Genomic DNA, 20055 nt, shown 5'->3' with positions numbered 1-20055 from the left:
CTGTGCTAAATACAAAGTTCATAAATACTGATCAAATCATTCAATCAATCATTGGCAAAACTCAGCAATATCATGCTTGGAGAATAAGTCATAGGATAGCTTACAATAACAGAACTAGATATTTTAAGTGTTCAGTATCAACAGATAGGGCATAAGCTTTTTACAAAAAGTGTCTCCTTTAATCCTCATGGCACTCCTCTGAGAAGATACCCCAGTTCTCATTCACAGAGGAGGAAACTTAGCCAGAGAGCTCTGAGGTCCACCCACCTTTTACACACACAGTATTCAAGAGATTAAGTACTGTCACTAACTTTCTATGAGACCCTGGACAGTTATTAATACTTCACTTCTCCACTCTGAGCCTCAGTTTCCAAAGCTGTACAATGGATCTAAATAGCCCCCTCACAGGGCAGCTGTGAGGATTAAATGAGGCCAAATGCTGTCTTTGTCACATGGAAACCTCTCAATCAAGACACACAAACTATGATTTGACTTTTTAACAAACCACACAAAATAAAAGATGATGTTAGTCTATAAAAAGTTGCCAGAACTGCCCTGGTGGTCCAGTAGTAAAGAATCCACCTGCCAATGCAGGGAACATGAGTTCCATCCCTGGTCCAGGAAGATCCCACGTGCCATGGAGCAGTTAAGCACATGTGCCACAAATACTGAGCTCTCCCTCTGAAGCCCACGAGCCACAAATACTGAAGCTCGTGTGTCCTTAGAGCCTGTGCTCCGCAACAAGAGAAGCCACCACAATAAAAAGGCTGCACATTGCAACTAGAGAGTAGCCCCTGCTTGCTGCAACTAGAGAAAAGTTGACCAAGGAACACCAAAGACCCAGCACAGCCAAAAATTTTAAATAAATAAACAAAAAATTTTTCTAAAGTAGGCAAAAGCTCTTTTTGCAACAAGCATGTATTATTTTTACAATAAAAGAGAATAAATCTTTAAAAAGTAGCCACAAGCCAAATACTCAAAGTTCAATATTTTGTGTTATACTATAATACTGAACTTGATAAAGTATTAGATTGGCCTTTAACAAAACAATAGTTTATCACTAAAATAATGTATCATCTACAGTTAAAATTATCAGAAAAAAAATATCACGGAGATTTTAAACCAAAACTATCATTAACTCACCCTCTCAAGATGAAATGCATTAAACAAAATAGGAATCATCCATTAAATCCTGACTGTCTCAAACATAATTTCAAATAATGGTAAAGCAATACATGAAATAATATATACAATGTTGAGTATTATATTCACTGGTAATCAAACATGTTTGCAACCAGAAGACACCCTAGTATGAATAATATGTGGGGCAGTGCAACATAATCTGACATAAAAACACAATAATAAATTATATTTACTATGTCATATAGGTGAGGAACTATATTATGTACACAGCACTGACATAGAAAGACATGGGGCACCCTTAGACACCAAGAATTCCTCAGTGAGACAGATTCCTCCTCAAGACCCAGAGACCCTGTCGGGAAGCAAGGGAGGGAGAAGCCCGCCCTGAAACCCCCATCTTCAGCCAGAGAGTCCAGCGTGTTTCCCCACCTACTTCAAGTTTCTATCTCAAAGTCATTGTGTCATAATAAACAGTCAGAAAAAAAGAGGAATGAAGTTTTTTTTTGACATACCTGAGTAGAAAAGTTAGACTACAGATGCCCTTTTAAACATAGAAAAATACAAAAATACAGAACGTGGACAGTGGAGGTCTTAAACGTCAACAAAACTTGTAATGTGAGAGCAAAAAGTAAAAGTGTTAGCCACTGAGTCGTGTCTGACTCTCTGCAACCCCAAGGACTGTAGCCCGCCAGGATCCTCGGTCCATGGGATGCTGCAGACAAGAATACTGGAGTAGCCATACCCTCCCCCTAATAGCAGATGATAAAAAGAACTTGGAACTCATCATCTTGCATCTCAAAAGGTTCTGCCCAAATACCTTCACCCCGTGCCCTTGAGTTGTCACGGCTTAATCACCTTGGCCGCCGATCCTTCACTTCTGCAGCGATTGCACCCCAGCGTTGGTTTAAACCTGCCAGCTTGTCCTTCAAGAAGCTTCCATCTGTTGGGGAGAGTTTCTGTATAATCCCATCCCCCGTCCTGTTTAGTGCTGCAAAACTGGGCTGGTGGCTGCTGATCCCCTCCTCGAGTTCCTGTAACAGAGAACCACTCAAGATTAACTCCACTGCTAAATTAAACTGTTCTGAGGTAGTGAATCCATTTAGGTACCACAGCGTGGTGTCAATATAAGTGTTAGAGAAACAAAGCCTTGGAAAGATATTTTATGTATATGAAAAAGGCATTTTTAACACTTTAATTACATTTCTATCAACAGATTAAATGAAATCTATTTCGAAATCTAACCCACTCTTATGAATGTCATTAGGCAAAATACAGTGAAAGAGAACAGCCTAATAACATAAAATAAATAACAGCTTTTTATATGGACACATAAGCATCAATCATGCTTGATTAAAGTGGATTCCTTATCCTCTAAACACGGGCTTTCAAGAGTCTCCTAAAAAAACTGTTTAAACCCTCTACTCCCATATATTATTATGTCCTACCATATGTAAGTAAACCTCAATGTGCATTTTATTGAGACATTGCTTCACTGGTCTGTAAATTTTTAAGCAATGGATTAAGGAAGGACATTTTAAAGTCAAATTTAAGTACTTCTCTATGACTCTAAATATAAGAAAAATGTGTTAACATATTTATGAGAAAATAAAAGCATTCTCTAACTCCTCATAAACCTTCTACACTAAATATATTTTTAAAAATTAATAAAAGAGAAAATATTCTCAACAAGGGTAAATTGAAATTTTGACCATTATTTCTAACAACCTATTACTATCAGCAGAACTGACTTAGCTATTAGGTTCTATTTTCCCAAGACTGAATTAGATTTACATGAGCAGCTGCCCTGATTTAACTCAAAAATAATTTACTTTTATAATAATGATCAATGATACAAAGAAAATAAGATCTCTAAGTGTTTAACTATAGAAAATAAAGGTGAGGTATACAGATATCTTTTTGTCCTTGATAGAGTCTTGAGTATAAAATTTGTAAGTTCTGAATATAAAATTTGTAAAATAAAATTGTTTTCATATTATTCACTAAAGAGTATTTTTATTTAAATTTCTTTAAATTCCTAATTAAAATTGAAAGACTATTTTTTCTTAGACCTTTAAAACTGAAAACTAGAACTGGAACAAAAATGACAGATTATCAGTATACCCCTGAAAAATTAATATTGTAGGCCCCTCTTTTTAAAATCTGTCTTAAATGGTGCATACTAAATAAGTCAAGTGTTCAGCAGATCCCCAGCCTCTTACAGAAAGCACTCACCTGCTGGTGTATCTTGGCCTTCTCTAAGTCCAGGCCACCATCCGGAGCAAAAGTACCAGCCAGTAACTCTTCAGCTTCTGTTATCCAGTGTGTGAGGTCATTAAGGTCACAGTGGAACTGTCTCCATTCTTCCATAGCCCTATCAAAATAACTAAGAGACAACAAACCAAATAAAATAGGTTTCCAAACTTTCCAGGACCATCTAGAAGTGATTTTCTAAAAAAGAAATTCAAATCTCATTTAAACTGAAAGCCTCAAAATGAGTGAATTCACAGCTCACTGCTCTATAAGACCAGTTTTTGTAATGGATTACTGTTAATGATTCCTCTTAGAGAAACATACATCATACCAAGAGTAAAGCAATCTGCATGCACCCCTCCCCCCTCACATTCATGCACACAGACACACACACACACACACACTAGGCAGCTTTGTAACTGAATAGACAGGCATCTCTGGCTGCAAAAATCAAGATAGATTAGCTGCAGGCATGTTAACCCACCCAACTTTGAACACAACAGTTCAGATATCGTGAAATGTAAAATATGATTAATTACTTTATTCTCTTAGGAAAAAAATAGGGTATTTTATTTCCAGAACACTTAGTTCCCAGCTAGAACAAAACCTAAAGGCCAAAACACTTCAAAATTTCCTTGCAGTCTATTAACTCTGTGCTACAGACTGAATTGTGTCCCCCCCAAAATCCATATGTTGAAGCCCTAACCCCTAACATGACTATATTTGGAGACAGGGTGTTTAGGGAGGTAATTAAGGTTAAATGAGATCATAAGGGTTAGTTGCTCAGTCATGTCTGACTCCCTGTGACCCCAGGGACTGTGCCCCAGCAGGCTCTTCTGGCCATGGGATTTCCCAGGCAAGAATACTGGGGGGGCGGGGGGGGGAGGGGGGTTGCCATTTGCTTCTCCAGGGGATCTTCCTAACCCAGGGATTGAACCCACAGCTCCTGCACTGCCGGTGTATTGTTTACCATCTGAGCCACCGGGGAAGTCCAAACGAGGTTGTATTGGTAACTAATCCCATAGGACTGTTGTCCTAATAAGAGAAAGAGACATCAGATATCTCTCTGTGTGCGTCTCTTTCTGTCTCTCTGCTGTCTGTCTGTCTGTCTCTCTCTCTCTCTCCAAAAGCACAGAGCAAAGACATGTAAGGACAGAGCAAGAAGGTGGCCATCTGCAAGCCAGGAAGAGAAGCCTCACCATAAGCTGAGTTCTGCTGGTACCTTGATCTTGGAGCTCCAGCCTCCAGAACCGAGAGAAAATAAATGTCTGTTGTTTAGGCCATCTGCAGTATCTTGTGATGACTGCCTTAGCAGACTAACGTATACTCTGTGTGGTAACTAACCTGGTGTGTCTTACTGATCGGAACACACAGCAGGATGGCAGTAGCTGCAAAGTTCAGGTTAGGCAATGAGACAAAGACTACTAAGACTTCTATTCAAACCTAACTCGTTAGAAACAAGATAAAGTCAGACTCCGGTGCTTGCCGTATCTGGAACAAAATAAAGTATGAGGAGGAAAAGCCTTCTTGGCTTGGGATCCTATGTCATTTCTGTCTGCTTTTTTATTTAGAGTAGTGGTACCAGGAGAAGCTTAGAAGAGATCTCAGAAATGTTAGTGATAATACAAAATGGTTTGTAATAAAAAGGTAATATTAGTATTTTCAAAAAGCTATAAAATGGTCCCTAACATTGCTAACTCCTAAATAATGTTTATGTTTCCTTCTTCCATGAAAATCACTTTGAAAATTCAGTTAATATTTGCTGAGTGCCCACAAGGAAGCAACATTCTATTGGGCATGACAAAAATAAGAGCACTTCAAACAAAACATGATGAGAAGATATTAAGATAATCTTCACTATCATTTGTAAAAACATAGCAAACATAAATTCTGACTTCTGAGATGGTGTAGTGTGAATAGAAAATATTGCTAGAAAGGCTGCTCCAAAGATCTAAAGACTGAGAATAGAAATGTTAAACTTAGTAAAGATCATTACCATCAAAACAGAACATAAATTCCAAATAAATCTAAGCATCATACTTGTAGATTTTATATTAAAAGAAAAAAAAAATGACAGAGAGATCCATGTTCAGATGGGATTCAAAGAACTGTCTCATCCTCTCTAATCCAGCCAGCTTATACGGGAGGCAGCAGGGAACTGCGAAAGACTATGGACTTCCAGAGACTCATAGGACTCAAAATTCAAGTCTTATCCCATCTATGGTTTGTATTTGAAACAGAAGCATATAAGTTTACTGTCTCTAATATTCCAACTTGATATATTCCCTCCCAAACTAATCTTACTGCAAAGAAGGCATAAAGGAGTTCTCAAAGAAAGATGTCTGTTTATTTTCAAGGTATTTATCTTTGAATAAATAACACACCAATAATAACACACCACAGACCAATAATACTTATAAAAAATTCATAGGCAAAACAGCATAGACACCTTGTGTAGACAAATGGACTTGGTGATCAGCAGGTGTAATTATCACCTATAACCGACACCATGTAAGCACAGGATATTTGCCATTGCCTTGATATTCTATGAAAAACAGAATAGAAAGGACTACTCAGGTATTGCTGTAAAACTAGATATACAGGAAAGGGGGAAAATAAACATTTTAGGATAGATTACCAAAGTTGGAAGAGGAAAGCAAAACAAAAATTAGAAGTATGAATAAGAACATAAACAACTAATGCAACCAAGTGCTGGGCCAAACCAAATACAAGAGACAACCTCCCAGCAAATGAAATCTAGTAAGCATGGAAAACAAAATAATAAAATTAAAATGTGATAGAGAAGAATTTTCTAACATAAGAAAACACTATTCTTGCTCGGGCCTGGTGTACTGGGAAGACCCAGAGGAATTGGGTGGAGAGGGAGGTGGGAGGGGGGATCGGGATGGGGAATACATGTAAATCCATGGCTGATTCATGTCAATGTATGACAAAAACCACTACACTATTGTAAAATAATTAGCCTCCAACTAATAAAAACAAATGAAAAGTAAAAAAAAAAAAAAAGAAAGAAAGAAAAAAAAGAAAACACTGTTCTGTTCTCATCTCAATTTAAAAAAATCTAGGAAAAAACTATTTGCTAAAATTTTTATAATCACAAAAATGGCATGAATATTGGCAATCAACATAATCCACAACGTCCTTGAAATTCTGCCACATTAGCCAGATGCATGTATGCAAATAGAATAACTGAAAAAAGAAGAAACATAATCACATATATAACAGATGTGTCATAAGAAAGGCTAAGAAAATAAATGTTATACCCACAGACTGAGGTGTAGACACACACACACAAATACACATAGTGCAAAAGATGCAGAAGAAAGTTACCATACATCAATTCTACAAAACGAACAAAAAAAGCACAAAACTACCAAGCAATAGTCCTAGAGAGAAAGATGTAGACAAATCTTCAAAACCTTACTGAAGACACAGAAAGGATCCAAATGAATGAAAGACTGCATTTCAAATTGACTGTTTTTTCTAACTGATTGAAATGACTAAAATTTTACTGGAAGAATAAATATAGAAAAAGAATATGAATTTTAATTTTAGAATAACTAGGGAAAATTTACTGTGGTGGATTAAGAAAATGTGTAACACTTTAAAAATGAAAATACTATGGTATTAGATTAAAACTGATGGTGTAAGAAGGTGGAATTAGCAAAATTAAATAAATATAAAGTAGAAATGCCTTTAAGTGTATGACAAAGGAAATATCACCAACAATAGTGGAGAGCTGGATTATTCAGCAAAATGTATAGAGAAAGTTGGCTGTTCATTTAAGAAAAATAAAGCAAAATAGAACAGATGAGTGTTTCTTAACTCAGGCTCCACAAAAAAAGTCAGCTGGGAAGTGTTCAAGACGTAGATAAGCAGGGTCTCTACTCTTGCTACTAAAGAGTTGGTGTATACAGACATAGAGAACAGACGTGTGGTTGCCAAGGAGGAGGAGAGATGGTGGAGAGACAGACTAAGAGTTTGGGATTAGCAGAGGCAAACTACCACACACAGAATGGATAATCAACAAGGTCCTACTTTATAAGGAACCATAATGATAATGGCAAAGAATTTTTAAAAAGAGTTGGTGTATAGAAACACCAAACCTGTTCTGTGAAAAAAGGCATGGGTGTTATGATAGTTCAGTTCAGTTCAGTCACTCAGTAATGTCCGACTCTTAGCGACCCCATGAACTGCAGAGGCCCAGGCTTCCCTGTACATCACCAAATCCCGGAGCTTCTCAAATTCATGTCCATTGAGTTGATGATGCCATCCAACCATCTCATCTTCTGTTGTTCCCTTCACCTCCTCCCTTCAATCTTTCCCAGTATCAGGGTCTTTTCCAAGGAGTCAGTTCGTCGCGCCAGGGGGCCAAAGAATTGGAGCTTCAGCTTCACCATCAGTCCCTCCAATGAATATTCAGGACTGATTTCCTTGAGGATTGACTGGTTTGATTGCATTGCAGTCCAAGGGACTCTCAAGAGTCTTCTCCAACACCACAGTTCAAAAGCATCAATTCTTCACCACTTAGCCTTCTTTATATTACAATTCTCACATCCATACATGACTACCGGAAAAACCATAGCTTTGAATAGATGGACCTTTGTTGGCAAAGTAATGTCTCTGCTTTTTAATATGCTGTCTAGGTTGGTCATAGCTTTTCTTCCAAGAAGGAAGTATCTAAAAGATACTAAAAGATCTAAAAGATTTCATGGCTGCAATCACCATCTGCAGTGATTTTGGAGCCCAAGGAAATAAAGGCTCTCACTGTGTACATTGTTTCCCCATCTATTTGCCATGAAATGATGGGACTAAATGTCACGATCTTAGTTTTCTGAATGTTGAGTTTTAAGCCAACATTTCACTCTCCTCTTTCACTTTCATCAAGAGGCTCTTTAGTTCTTCTTTGCTATCTGCCATATGGGTGGTGTCATCTGTGTATCTCAGGTTATTGATATTTCTCCTGGTAATCATGATTCCAACTTGTGCTTTATCCAGCCCGGCATTTCGCATGATGTACTCTGCATATAAGTTAAATAAGGAGGGTGACAATATACACCCTTGATGTACTCCTTTCCTGATTTGGAACCAGTCTGCTGTTCCATGTCCAGTTTTAACTTTTGCTTCTTGATCTGCACACAGATTTCTCAGGAGGCAGTTAAGGTGATCTGGTATTCCCATCTTTTTAAGAATTTTCCACAGTTTGCTGTGATCCACACAGTCAAAGTTATTGGTGTAGTCAATAAAGCAGAAGTAGATACTTCTCTGGAACTCTCTTGCTTTTTTGATGATCCAATGGATGTTGGCAATTTGATCTCTGGTTCTTCTGCCTTTTTTTAATCCAGCTTGAACATCTGGAAGTTCTCCGTTCATGAACTGCTGAAGCCTGGCTTGGAGGATTTTGAGCATTACTTTGCTAGCCTGTGAGATGAGTGCAACTGTACGGTAGTTTGAGCATTCTTTGGGATTGCCTTTCTTTGGGATTAGAATGAAAACTAACCTTTTCCAGTCCTGTGGCCACTGCTGAGCTCTCCAATTTGCTGGCATATTGAGTGCAGCACTTTTACAGCATTATCTTCTAGGATTTGAAATAGCTCAACTGGAATTCCATCACCTCCACTAGCTTTATTCGTAGTGATGCTTCCTAAGGCCCACTTGACTTCACATCCCAGGATGTCTGGCTCTAGGTGAGTGATCACGCCATTGTGGTTATCTGGGTCATAAAGATCTTTTTTGTATAGTTCTTCTGTGTATTCTTGCCACCTCTTAATATATTCTGCTTCTGTTAGGTCTATACCGTTTCTGTTCTTTATTGTGCCCACCTTTGCATGAAATGTTCCCTTGGTATCTCTAATTTCCTTGACAAGATCTCTAGTCTTTCCCATTCTATTCTTTTCCTCTATTTCTTTGCATTGATCACTGAGGAGGCTTTCTTACCTCTCCTTGCTATTCTTTGGCACTTTGCATTCAAATGGGTATATATTTACCTTTCTCCTTTGCCTTTCACTTCTCTTCTTTTCTTGGCTGTTTGTAAGACCTCCTCAGACAACCATTTTGCTTTCTTGCATTTCTTTTTCTTGGGGGTGGTCATGATCACTGCCTCCTGTACAATATCATGAACCTCTGCCCATAGTTCTTCAGGGATTCTGTCTATCAGATCTAATCCCTTGAATCTGTTTGTCACTTCCACTGTTTAATAGTAAGGGATTTGATTTAGGTCATACCTAAGGAGTCTAGTGGTTTTCCCTACTTTCTTCAATTTAAGTCTGAATTTAGCAATAAGGAGTTCATGATCTGAGCCACAGTCAGCTCCCAGTCTTGTTTTTACTGACTGTATAGAGCTTCTCCATCTTTGGCTGCAAAGAATATAATCAATCTGAATTTCGTATTGACCATCTGGTGATATCCATGTGTAGAGTCTTCTCTTGTGTTTTTGGAAGAGGGTGTTTGCTGTTCTCTTGGCAAAACTCTGTTAGCCTTTGGCCTGCTCATTCTGTACTCCAAGGCCAAACTTGCCTGTTACACCAGGTGTTTCTTGACTTTCTACTTTTGCATTCCAGTCCCCTACAATGAAAAGGACACCCTTTTTGGGTGTTAGTTTAAGAAGTTCTTGTAGGTTTTCATAGAACTATTCAACTTCAGCTTCTTCAGCATTACTGGCTGGGGCATAGACTTGGATTATTGTGATATTGAACAGTTTGCCTTGGAAATGAACAGAGATCATTCTGTTGTTTTTGAGATTGCATCCAAGAACTGCATTTTGGACTCTTGTTGACTATGAGTGCTACTCCATTTCTTCTAAGGGATTCTTGCTCATAGTAGTAGATATATGGTCATCTGAGTTAAATTCACCCATTCCAGTCCATTTTAGTTCACTAATTGCTAAAATGTCAGTGTTCACTCTTGCCATCTCCTGTTTGACCACTTCTAATTTACCTTGATTCATGGACCTGACATTCCAGGTTCCTATGCAAAATTGTTCTTTACAGCTCTCCCCAAGATGGTGGAGTAGAAGGACCTGCACTCATCTTCTTTTTCAAGAACTCCAAAATTACAACTCACTGCTGAACAGTCATCAGCAGGAGAATGTTGGATCCCACCAAAAAAAGATACTCGGAACCAACGGCAAAGGAGAAGCCCCAGAAAGGTGGTAGGAGGGGCAAAATCACGTTTACAATCAAACCCCATACCCACCAGAGACACATAGAGGGCTCAAACAAAACTTACGCACACTAGGAGACCCCAGAGACTGAGTCAGACCTGCCTTTGAGTGTTTGAGTGTCTCCTGCAGAAGGACGGGTCAGCAGTGGCCTGCCACATGGCTTGGGGCTCTGGGTGCAGCAGACCTGGATGTGGCATAAGCCCTCTTGGAGAAGGTCACCATTAACACCACCAGAGAGCCGCCAGAAGTTACACAGGACTGGGGAAACAGACTCTTGGAGGGCACAAACAAAAGCTTGTGCACACCAGGACCCAGGAAAAAGGAGCAGTGACCTCTCAAGAGACTGACCTACACTTGCCCATGAGTGTCCACGAGTCTCTGGTGAAGGCATGGATCCATAGTGGCCTGCTGCAGGGGCACTGAATGTGGCAGTGCATGCACTGGACCTTTTGAAGGAGATCACTATTATCTTCATTACCTTCACCACAGTTTGGTCTCAGGTCAAACAACAGGGAGGGATCACAATCCAGACCATCAACAGCAAATTGGATTAAAGATTTACTAAGCCCTGCCCATCAGAACAAGACCCAGTTTCCCCCACAGTCAGGCTCTCCCATCAGGAAGTTTCCATAAGCCTCTTATCCTTACCCCTCAGAGGGCAGAAAAAATGAAAACCACAATCACAGAAAACTAATCAAACTGATCACATGGACCACAGCCTTGTCTAACTCAATGAAACTATAAGACATGCCATGTAGGGCAACCCAAGACGACAGGTCATGGTGGACAGTTCTGAGAAAATGTGGTCCACTGGAGAAGGGAATGGCAAACCAATTCTTGCCTTGAGAACCCCACAAACAGCATGAAAAGGCAAAAAGACATGACATTAAATGATGAACTCCCCAGGTTGGTAGGTGCCCAGTATGCTACTGGAGAAGAATAGAGAAATAACTTCAGAGAGAATGAAGAGACAGAGCCAAAGCAGAAACAATGCCCAGGTGTGGATGTGACTGGTGATGAAGCTTTGATAGGGATTATATTGAATCTGTAGATTTCTGTGGTTAGTATATATACTTTAACAATATTAACTCTTCCAATCCATGAGCACAATATATCTTTCCATTTATTTGTTGTCTTCAATTTCTTTTATCAGTGTCATATAGTTTCCACAGTATAAGTCTTTTACCTCCTTGGTTAAATTTACACTTGGGTCTTTTACTCACTTTGATGCAATTGTAAATAGGATTTTTTTCTTAAAGTTCTCTTTCTGAGAGCTTGTTATTAGTGTAGAGAAATGCAACCGATTTCTGGATATTAATTTTGTATCCTGCAACTTTACTAAATGTATTAGTTCTAGTTGTTTTTGATGGAGGTTTTAGAATTTTCCATATAGAGTATCAATCTCTTCAATAAGCAGTGTTGAGGAAACTGGACAGCTACATGTAAAAAAGAAACTAGACTATTTTCTCACACTATGTTCAAAAGTAAACTCAAAATGGATTAAAGACTTAAGTGTAAGACCTGAAGCTATAAAGCTCCTGGAAGAAAATATAAGCAATATGCTTTTTGACACAGGCCTTAGCAGTATTTGGGGGGATGTGTCTCCTCAGACAAGGACCCCAAAAGCAAAACCATACACATGGGACTACATCAAACTAAAAAACTTTTGCACAGCAAAGGAAACTATCAACAAAATGAAAGGGCAACCTGCCACCTGAGAGGAAGTTACTTACAAATGACGTCTGACAAGGTGTTAATAGCCAAAATATGTAAAAAACTAACACAACTCAATATCAAAAAATCAAACAATCCAATTAAAAAATGGGCAGAGGCTGAAGAGACATTTCTCCAAAGAGCATATACGAAAGGCCAATAGGTTCACGAAAAGATACCCAACTAGTGTCATTACAGAAATGCAAATTAAAACCACAACGAAGTATCACCTCACGCCTGTTAGGAAGACCATCATCAAAAAGACAAAAAATAGCAAGTGCTGGTTTGGATGTGGAGAAAAGAGAATCCTTGTCCACTAGTGGTAGGAATGTAAATTTGTACAACCACGATGGAAAACAATACAGAGGATCCTCATAAAATTAAAAATATAACTACTCTACAATGCAGCAATTTCACCTCTGGGAATACATCCAAAGAAAATGAAAACTAATTTGAAAAGATATCTGCACCTTCACGTTCACAACAGCCAAGCAATTTAAATGTCCATCAACACATGAATGGATAAAGAAGGTGCGTGTATATATAAATACAAATATATATATGCATATATATATGCACTTAGTTGTAGATAGACTGAAACCTTGTCATTAGCAACAACATGGATAAACCAAAAGGGTATATGCTAAGTGAAATAGGTCAGGCAGAGAAAGACAAGTACTGTATGTTTTTACTTATATGTAGAATATAAAAACAAAAGAAATAAATATAATAAATATAATAAAACAGTAAAATACTCACAGACACAGAGAACAAACTAGTTATCACCAGAGGAGAAAAGGGTAAGGGGAATGGGTGACACAGGTAAGGAAGGATTAAGGGAAACAAAAAATAAACATGGTACAGAGATTTAATGCACAACACAGGGAATATAGTCTATAATATTGTAATAATTTGTATCTTACATAATATGTAAAAATATTGAATCACCATGTTGTTCACCTGAAACATATAATATTGTAACTCAACTATGCTTCAATAAAAATAAAGTACATATGAATTTACAGGTCTTTTAAACAATTAAGTATTAATTTAATTTGCACATACCCTTTACGATCATTGTACAGTCTATTAATTCTGTCCCACTTTGCATTCAACTGAGTAAGTGTATCCCGAATCTGAATGGCTTCAGGTCCGGAAGCTTCGAGGATAACATCCGGTTGTTTTTCATGAATGACTGCAATCTGCTCTCCGAGTTTGTCCAGTTGGTCTTTGATATTCTGCAAAAATAATTTCATAAATTAACAAAAGACAGCAAAGAGATATAAGAATGGAATCACAAGAGACCAAAAATTTATATTGAACAAGTTACTTAAAAATAATGAGACATAATTGTTGCTCATCAAAACTGGAAACTTTAAAAAAAATAATATCCAGTACAGGCCAAAGCATGAGCTATGCTACCTAATATCCTAACAGCAGGGAAAAAAATCCTCAGTGATGTTCAAAGTAGCATTTGTACAGGACATACAAAAAGCTTTAATAATAGTCTGTAAAGGTAATGAAGTGTTTTAAAGCTAGAAATTACATATACTTTCAAACATGTAATAATGCTAATTTAAATGACAAAACTAAGTTATCAGATAAACCTATCAACTTTATCAGCAAGTTTCTTATGACATGATACAAAAATGCAAATCAAAATATATGAGGCTTGATGATATCAAATAGTTTTTGCAAATTATCTGAAAACTTTCAGATCCCTAATTAACTTAAAATCAACATGCCATTCCAAATCTAACCACTAGACAATCAAATCGTTCTAGGTGGTAAGATAAATGCTCACATTTTACATCAAATGACAATCAAGTTTATAAGATAGGAATATGATTTGTGCATGTGTTTGATTTTAAAATATCTGCTGCTGCAAAAAAAAACTGTGGAAACTTAAAAATCCATACCTACTATTAATAAATTAAAATTTCTAACAACATTTCATTGGCAATATAGGAAAAGTTTGTTTTTCATACATATTATTATTTCCTTGGCACAAATATAAAAGGCTAAAGACCATTTAAGTAGGCACAGTGACAAATTCCTTGCTTTATTTCTATATTAACTGCAGGTATTCAAATGTACTGCCTGGATATTTACCTTGAGAGAATCTTCCTGAAATGAGAAGTCTTCATAGACAACAGAGCTTAGCTCTGGAGTATTAAGTGATAATTCAACATCATCCATGGAAAGTAAAACTTTGTTAATTTCAACCAGATAATCTGTAGGAAGGGGTGGTGATCTAATTCCAGGAGCGAGCTGACTTGTTCTCTGTTGAATAGGGACTGCCTGTATAGACATCAATAATAGCAATACACATCTCTTAGAATATACCCACAATGAACTGCAGTAAATAAAAAACTTTTTAAAGAATCAACATTATTTTGTGGAGAAACTCAATACCATAAGCAGAAATTTTAAAACTTGCTTTAATTTTTTAAAAGTTTCCTTGCACTGCTATGGAAACCATTAACAAGCTCTCTGTAGCCTGCTGTTAAAAGGCTTAAATAAGCTGTTAATGCTTGAAAGGTTTTTTTTTTAAGACTTACACCACTAAACTCATTTAGAAAATAGGAAAGCATAACGACTCCTTTCCAAAGTTATTGAAGAAATGAGAATATGCTGCAAATCATGAAATTCTGTATGAAATAAAAATTTTAATACCATTGTTATTATTAATGATAATGTACATTATTACACTCCATTTTTTTAAATTTCACAATTAGATTAAACACTTCTGGGCCTTGCTGGTGAAAAAGTAAATAAGGGTAAAACATGTATTTGTAACATAACATAGCAAATGCAATGGGAGGTTTAATTAAAATAACATCCAGGCAATTCAGTATATAATCTTAATCTCTGAGAACAATAAAACACAATATGAATGCCCTACATAAGACGATAGGTCCTACCATGCTAAATTCGGACAGGTTCTAACTTAGGTGGACAATTATTTATCCTAGTGTAGCATTTTCTATATCCCCTAATCAGAGCTTTCTAAACAGTAAAGTGTCTCTGGGATAGGCCATGAGTCCCTGGGTTCAAGTCCTTTACTCTTTGACAGCTACCATTTAATAATTGCTGTCTACTACTTGCCAATGGTCAAAGAGCATCCGACTCATGAATTACAGTAGTTTCCTTGACACTTGCATCAGATTTCTATATCGAACTTCTGAAAAACAGTCCTCCTCTGTAAACTCAAAGATGACACTGAAAGGGCTTTCCTGGTGGCTCAGTGGTAAAGAGTCCGCCTGCCAGTGCAGCAGACCCGAGTTTGATCCCTGATCCAGGAAAACCCCACATGCCATGGAGCTGCTCAGCCCGAGTGCCACAGATGCTGAAACTGTGTGCTACAGCCCGAAGGTGCAACTACTGAGCCCATGTGCCCAAACCACCGAAGCTTGTGTGCTATAAAGCCTGCGCTCTGCAACAAGAGAAACCACTGCAATGACAAGCCCACACAGCACAACTAGAGAAAAAGGCTGTGCAGCAAAAAAGACCCAGTACTACCCAAAATAAATAAATACATAAATAGTTCTTAAAAAAGATGACAGTGAACACGGTCATAACTGAAAACGGTTACAATTCCTAAATGAGACCTAAAACCAAGGTTAAAAACAGTGAATGATTAGGATGGTGGTGACTCTTGCAGTCTGCATTTATCTGTCTTCTACAATTTGATAAACTATGACTTTCACCAAATGATAGGCAGTCCTGGATAGCCAGGTGAGAAGCAAGTCCACTGATTTCTTAACTGTATCCACAGGTTTGTTTCTACCTGACACTAATATTAATTTTATGAGACTAATGCCACACATTCAAATTTCAGTCAGAAAACATGTCTAGGTATCTACTTGTATGTCTAAGATGGCAAACTATACATTTTAAGTAAATATAAAAGAAGGCTGAAAAAAAAATGTGTACACTCAGGAACTAATTTTAATAAACAGATGTGAAATATTTCTTAATAATATCTTTCTTCAGATTTTAACTTTAAACAGGCCAATTTTTTGGCACATCATAAAAGGAAACTCAGTTCTTCCTCTTCTTAACTTTAAGGAAAAAGAAAAAAGACACAAAGAAAGTACTTAACAGGTTGAGTAATCATAGCAAAGGAGTGAAAAAAACTGGAACCTGTTCTCCTACTTGGCTTTCGCATCTATCAATCAATGTCTTGCTCAGAGAGCCTCTGTTTTTTCAAGACCAAAAACTACTCCAGGCCTCCAGCTATATTTGATCTGTGCTTGTAGGACATTCAACTTTATAGTACTTTCCTCATTAGCACCACTAAACATCCTAGGGCAGATTGTCTTTTTCAGTCTGCAATGACTGGTGAGAGTCACTTATATACCTTAACAACCACTACAAGGCAAGGAATTCTGTGCTGTTTCTTCATTTATACAACAGGTTGTGATTCTGCAAGGTCACATGTATCCGCGTCAAGGTGAACTGGGCAGGTCAATCAGTATTGTAAAATAGAAAATTCGAAGGGTTTTTCTTTTAAAAAAAAAAAAAAACTATGTTCATTAAATACTGTATTCTTCTATTAATGCATACATGTATGCTCAGTCACTTCGGTCATGTCCCACTCTTTGTGACCCCCTGGACTATAGCCCACCAGGCTCCTCTGTCCATGGGATACTCCAGGCAAAAATACTGGAGTGGGTTGCCATGTCCCCCTCCAGTGAATCTTCCCAACCCAGGGATCAAAACTAAGTCTCCTGCATCTCCTGCATTGCTGGCAGATTTTTTACCCACTGAGCCACCTGGAAGGCCTTTCTATTAATACTATACACATAATCTAGGATTTCCTGAGTGAGCCTCCATACCCTTGCAGAAGCAGCGAGGCCATTCAAGATTCAAATATAAGCTTACTATATTCCCGAAATAGGTGTTATTCCAAGAGAGTGATCAATCAAAACACCCGAGGAGAAAAATAAGATCCTCAAGATCTAACCTAGACTTTACTTCTCGATATTTTTATTTTTAAAGAATTCAGCTAGAACACAAAAGTACAGATATATACAATGTAGCACTAAAATTAGACAATACTACATGATATACCTCATGTCATACCGCAACCTAAGTTCCAGATACATTAAAAAACTGATTTTAAATGACACTTTACAAACATTTCCCATGGGCAGTGGAGCCTGGCAGGGGCCCAAGAGTCAGACATACCTTAGCGATTAAACCATTACCACTATTACAAACATTTTCTAAGTTTTGTTTTTATCAAACCATAGGGAAAACTTGGGGCTTCCCTAGTGGTTCAGACAGTAAAGAATCTGCCTGCAATGCAGGAGATCTGGGTTTGATCCCTGGGTCTGAAAGATCCCCTGGAGAAGAGAATGGCAACCTACTCCAGTATTCTTGCTTGAAGAATTCCATGGACAGAGCAGCCTGGTGAGCTACAGTCCATGGGGCCACAGAGACAGACATGACTGAGAACTAACACTAACATACTTACAGGGAGAACTTGGAACTAAACAGAGTTGAACATTCGTCAACTCTCTGGAGGATAAGGACATTTTTTTTAAAAACTCAAAAAGGAAAAACCTAGTCATGTGTGGCCCAAACAAAAATTTTAAATGGAAAAGTAGAATAATTAAAAGATAAAAATCAATAAGATGATACTTTTAAAGCAAATATGACAAGGTTAACAGCTTTAGTTTATGAAGAATAGCACATAATTTAAAATAGCAATACCCTATTAAACAAATGAGAAAAGGTCATTCAATATATATTTCAAATAAGAAAATGAGTCCTTTTTTCAGTTTACATTCAGAGTTATTTAAAAGCCACTGATATCACTTTGTAGTAGAAACCATGTGAAAGGCAGTAGATGAAAAGGAAAATGATAGACAGGAGCCCCTCCGTGCTCTCAGGGGAGACTCTGGAGGTCTCTGACCTGAGGTACTATTTATATAATAAATATGGACGGAAGAGAAGGAGACACTGAGAATGAGCGTGATCTTGACTGAAAGCTTAATGTCCCTTCCCTGACAGAAACTAAGGACTCTGACTATGATGTGTCCATGTAGATTTATCAGTTGTAACACACATACCTCTCTGGGTGGAATGTTGATAAAGGAGGAGGCTGTGTGTGTATTGGGGGTGAGGGGACAGGGTGTATGCAGAAACTCTTTGCTGTGAACCCAAAGTGCTGTAAAAAAATAAAGTCTATTTTAAAAAAACAAACAAGAAATGTAACATCCCTTCGCAATAGGCTCTGGTTCCCCACTGCCTGTCACCTCCTTCCGTTTTCTCTCTTCATCAATCTCCACCCAATTCTCCTCTCACTCCTTTTCCCATTTCCAGCCTGAATTCACAAGGAGGTTGAGGTGAAAAGTGAAGAGAAAGTGTTAGTAGCTCAGTCATGTCCGACTCTACGACCCCATGGACTGTAGCCTGCCAGGCTCCTCGGTCCAAGGGATTCTCCAGACAAGAATACTGGAGTGGGTAGCCATTCCGTTCTCCAGGGGATCTTCCCAACCCAGGGATCAAACCCAGATCTCACTGCAGGCAGATTCTTTACCATCTGAGTCACCAGGGAAGCCCAATAATGAGGTTAATCCAAATGAAAACTCACTGAGGGGAAAGTGAAAGAATTTTTTCGGCTAAAATCCTTCTCATGTTCCAGCTTTTTGTAGGTGCATACATCACACAATCCTTTCTAGGCCCTTTCTCCACCTCCTCTCATCCACATAAACTTTTTCTAATCATTTAACCGGGGGTAAAATACTGCCCACAGCATGCAGTGGGTCACTGCTCACTCGAAAAAAGAGAAAAGAAAGACAAGGAAGAAAACAAGTCCTGTAAACTGGTGGTCCTCAGTGCTGACTGAACCTTAGACTCATCTATAAAGTTTTCTTCTTGAAGTCTCCACACCTAGGCACAACCTGAAAGAATTTGATTTCACTGGTTTGAGGCTTGACTTATATTTAAGCTACTCAAGGGATTCTAATGTTCACAGTTAACAGTTTTAAAAACTATAGATTTGAAGAAGTATATAGGTTAATGTAAGAAGGATAAAAATGCTTTAATGTCTTAAAATCATTTTATTTACAATAACTAATGCTAGTGAAACCAAAATGAAGCCACTCTGTAATAGTATACATTAGTACTTTCAAAAAGCAAACGTATTTATGTGTTAAAAGTCTAAAAATTGTCTCTGTTTGGGGCCCAAAGATGAAGTTCCAGAGACGAAAGATACTTTTAAAAGCAACAATTAAACAAAGTACTATAATATAATCTTAAAAATGTTAGAAATAAAAATGGAAACAAGTATTAAGAGACAACATATTTTTCAGATAAAATAAGAAGATAAAACTCACACCAGGGAATAACAATAAAGTTAGCAAGATTCAAGAGGTACTAAGGCACCAGTATATTGAGAAAAGGTAGAAAAAACCAGTATAGCTATACTATATGGGGAATGACAGTGAATCAGAGGAGGCAGAGGTCAAACCAAAGCCTCTATATATCATTACAGTGACAAATTTTGCACTTAAAGCTTTTTATGCACTTTACAATATTCCTTCACAAGTTCTTGAAATAGGAATCATATGATCAGCCATGACTTAGGGGATGAGGAATAATCCTGAGAAAAATAACAGAAGATGGGCTGGAGTTATGAGAAGCTTAGGGAATAACTAATAGGTAAAAATCACAGAAGTCTGAATTATGGAAGGGATAGAGGATTTAGGAAGTTACTTTCCCAAGTTCATTAAACAAGTAACTGATAGAACTGG

General features: G+C 37.7%; 1 protein-coding gene across 8 annotated transcripts in view; it reads right to left on the bottom strand.

Moving 5' to 3' along the window:
• UTRN (utrophin) overlaps positions 1 to 20055 on the bottom strand; it is a 545759-nt gene that overhangs the window by 307889 nt on the left and 217815 nt on the right. For all 8 annotated transcript variants that reach the window (XR_009690701.1, XM_061130409.1, XM_061130407.1 and 5 more), the window contains 4 exons: positions 14402 to 14590; positions 13355 to 13527; positions 3376 to 3526; positions 1999 to 2174 (listed from right to left, as the gene is read on the bottom strand). Coding sequence is in view for 7 of the 8 variants with exons in the window: in XM_061130409.1 (XP_060986392.1) it covers positions 1999 to 2174; positions 3376 to 3526; positions 13355 to 13527; positions 14402 to 14590 (689 nt within the window). In the remaining variant the exon portion in view is untranslated. The remainder of the gene's footprint in view (positions 1 to 1998; positions 2175 to 3375; positions 3527 to 13354; positions 13528 to 14401; positions 14591 to 20055) is intronic.

The sequence above is a fragment of the Dama dama genome, chromosome 26 (assembly GCF_033118175.1).
Source record: "Dama dama isolate Ldn47 chromosome 26, ASM3311817v1, whole genome shotgun sequence".
Classification (NCBI taxonomy): domain Eukaryota; kingdom Metazoa; phylum Chordata; class Mammalia; order Artiodactyla; family Cervidae; genus Dama; species Dama dama.
The sequence above is the reverse complement of the archived record's forward strand: the minus strand, read 5'-3'. Positions and strand labels throughout refer to the sequence as shown.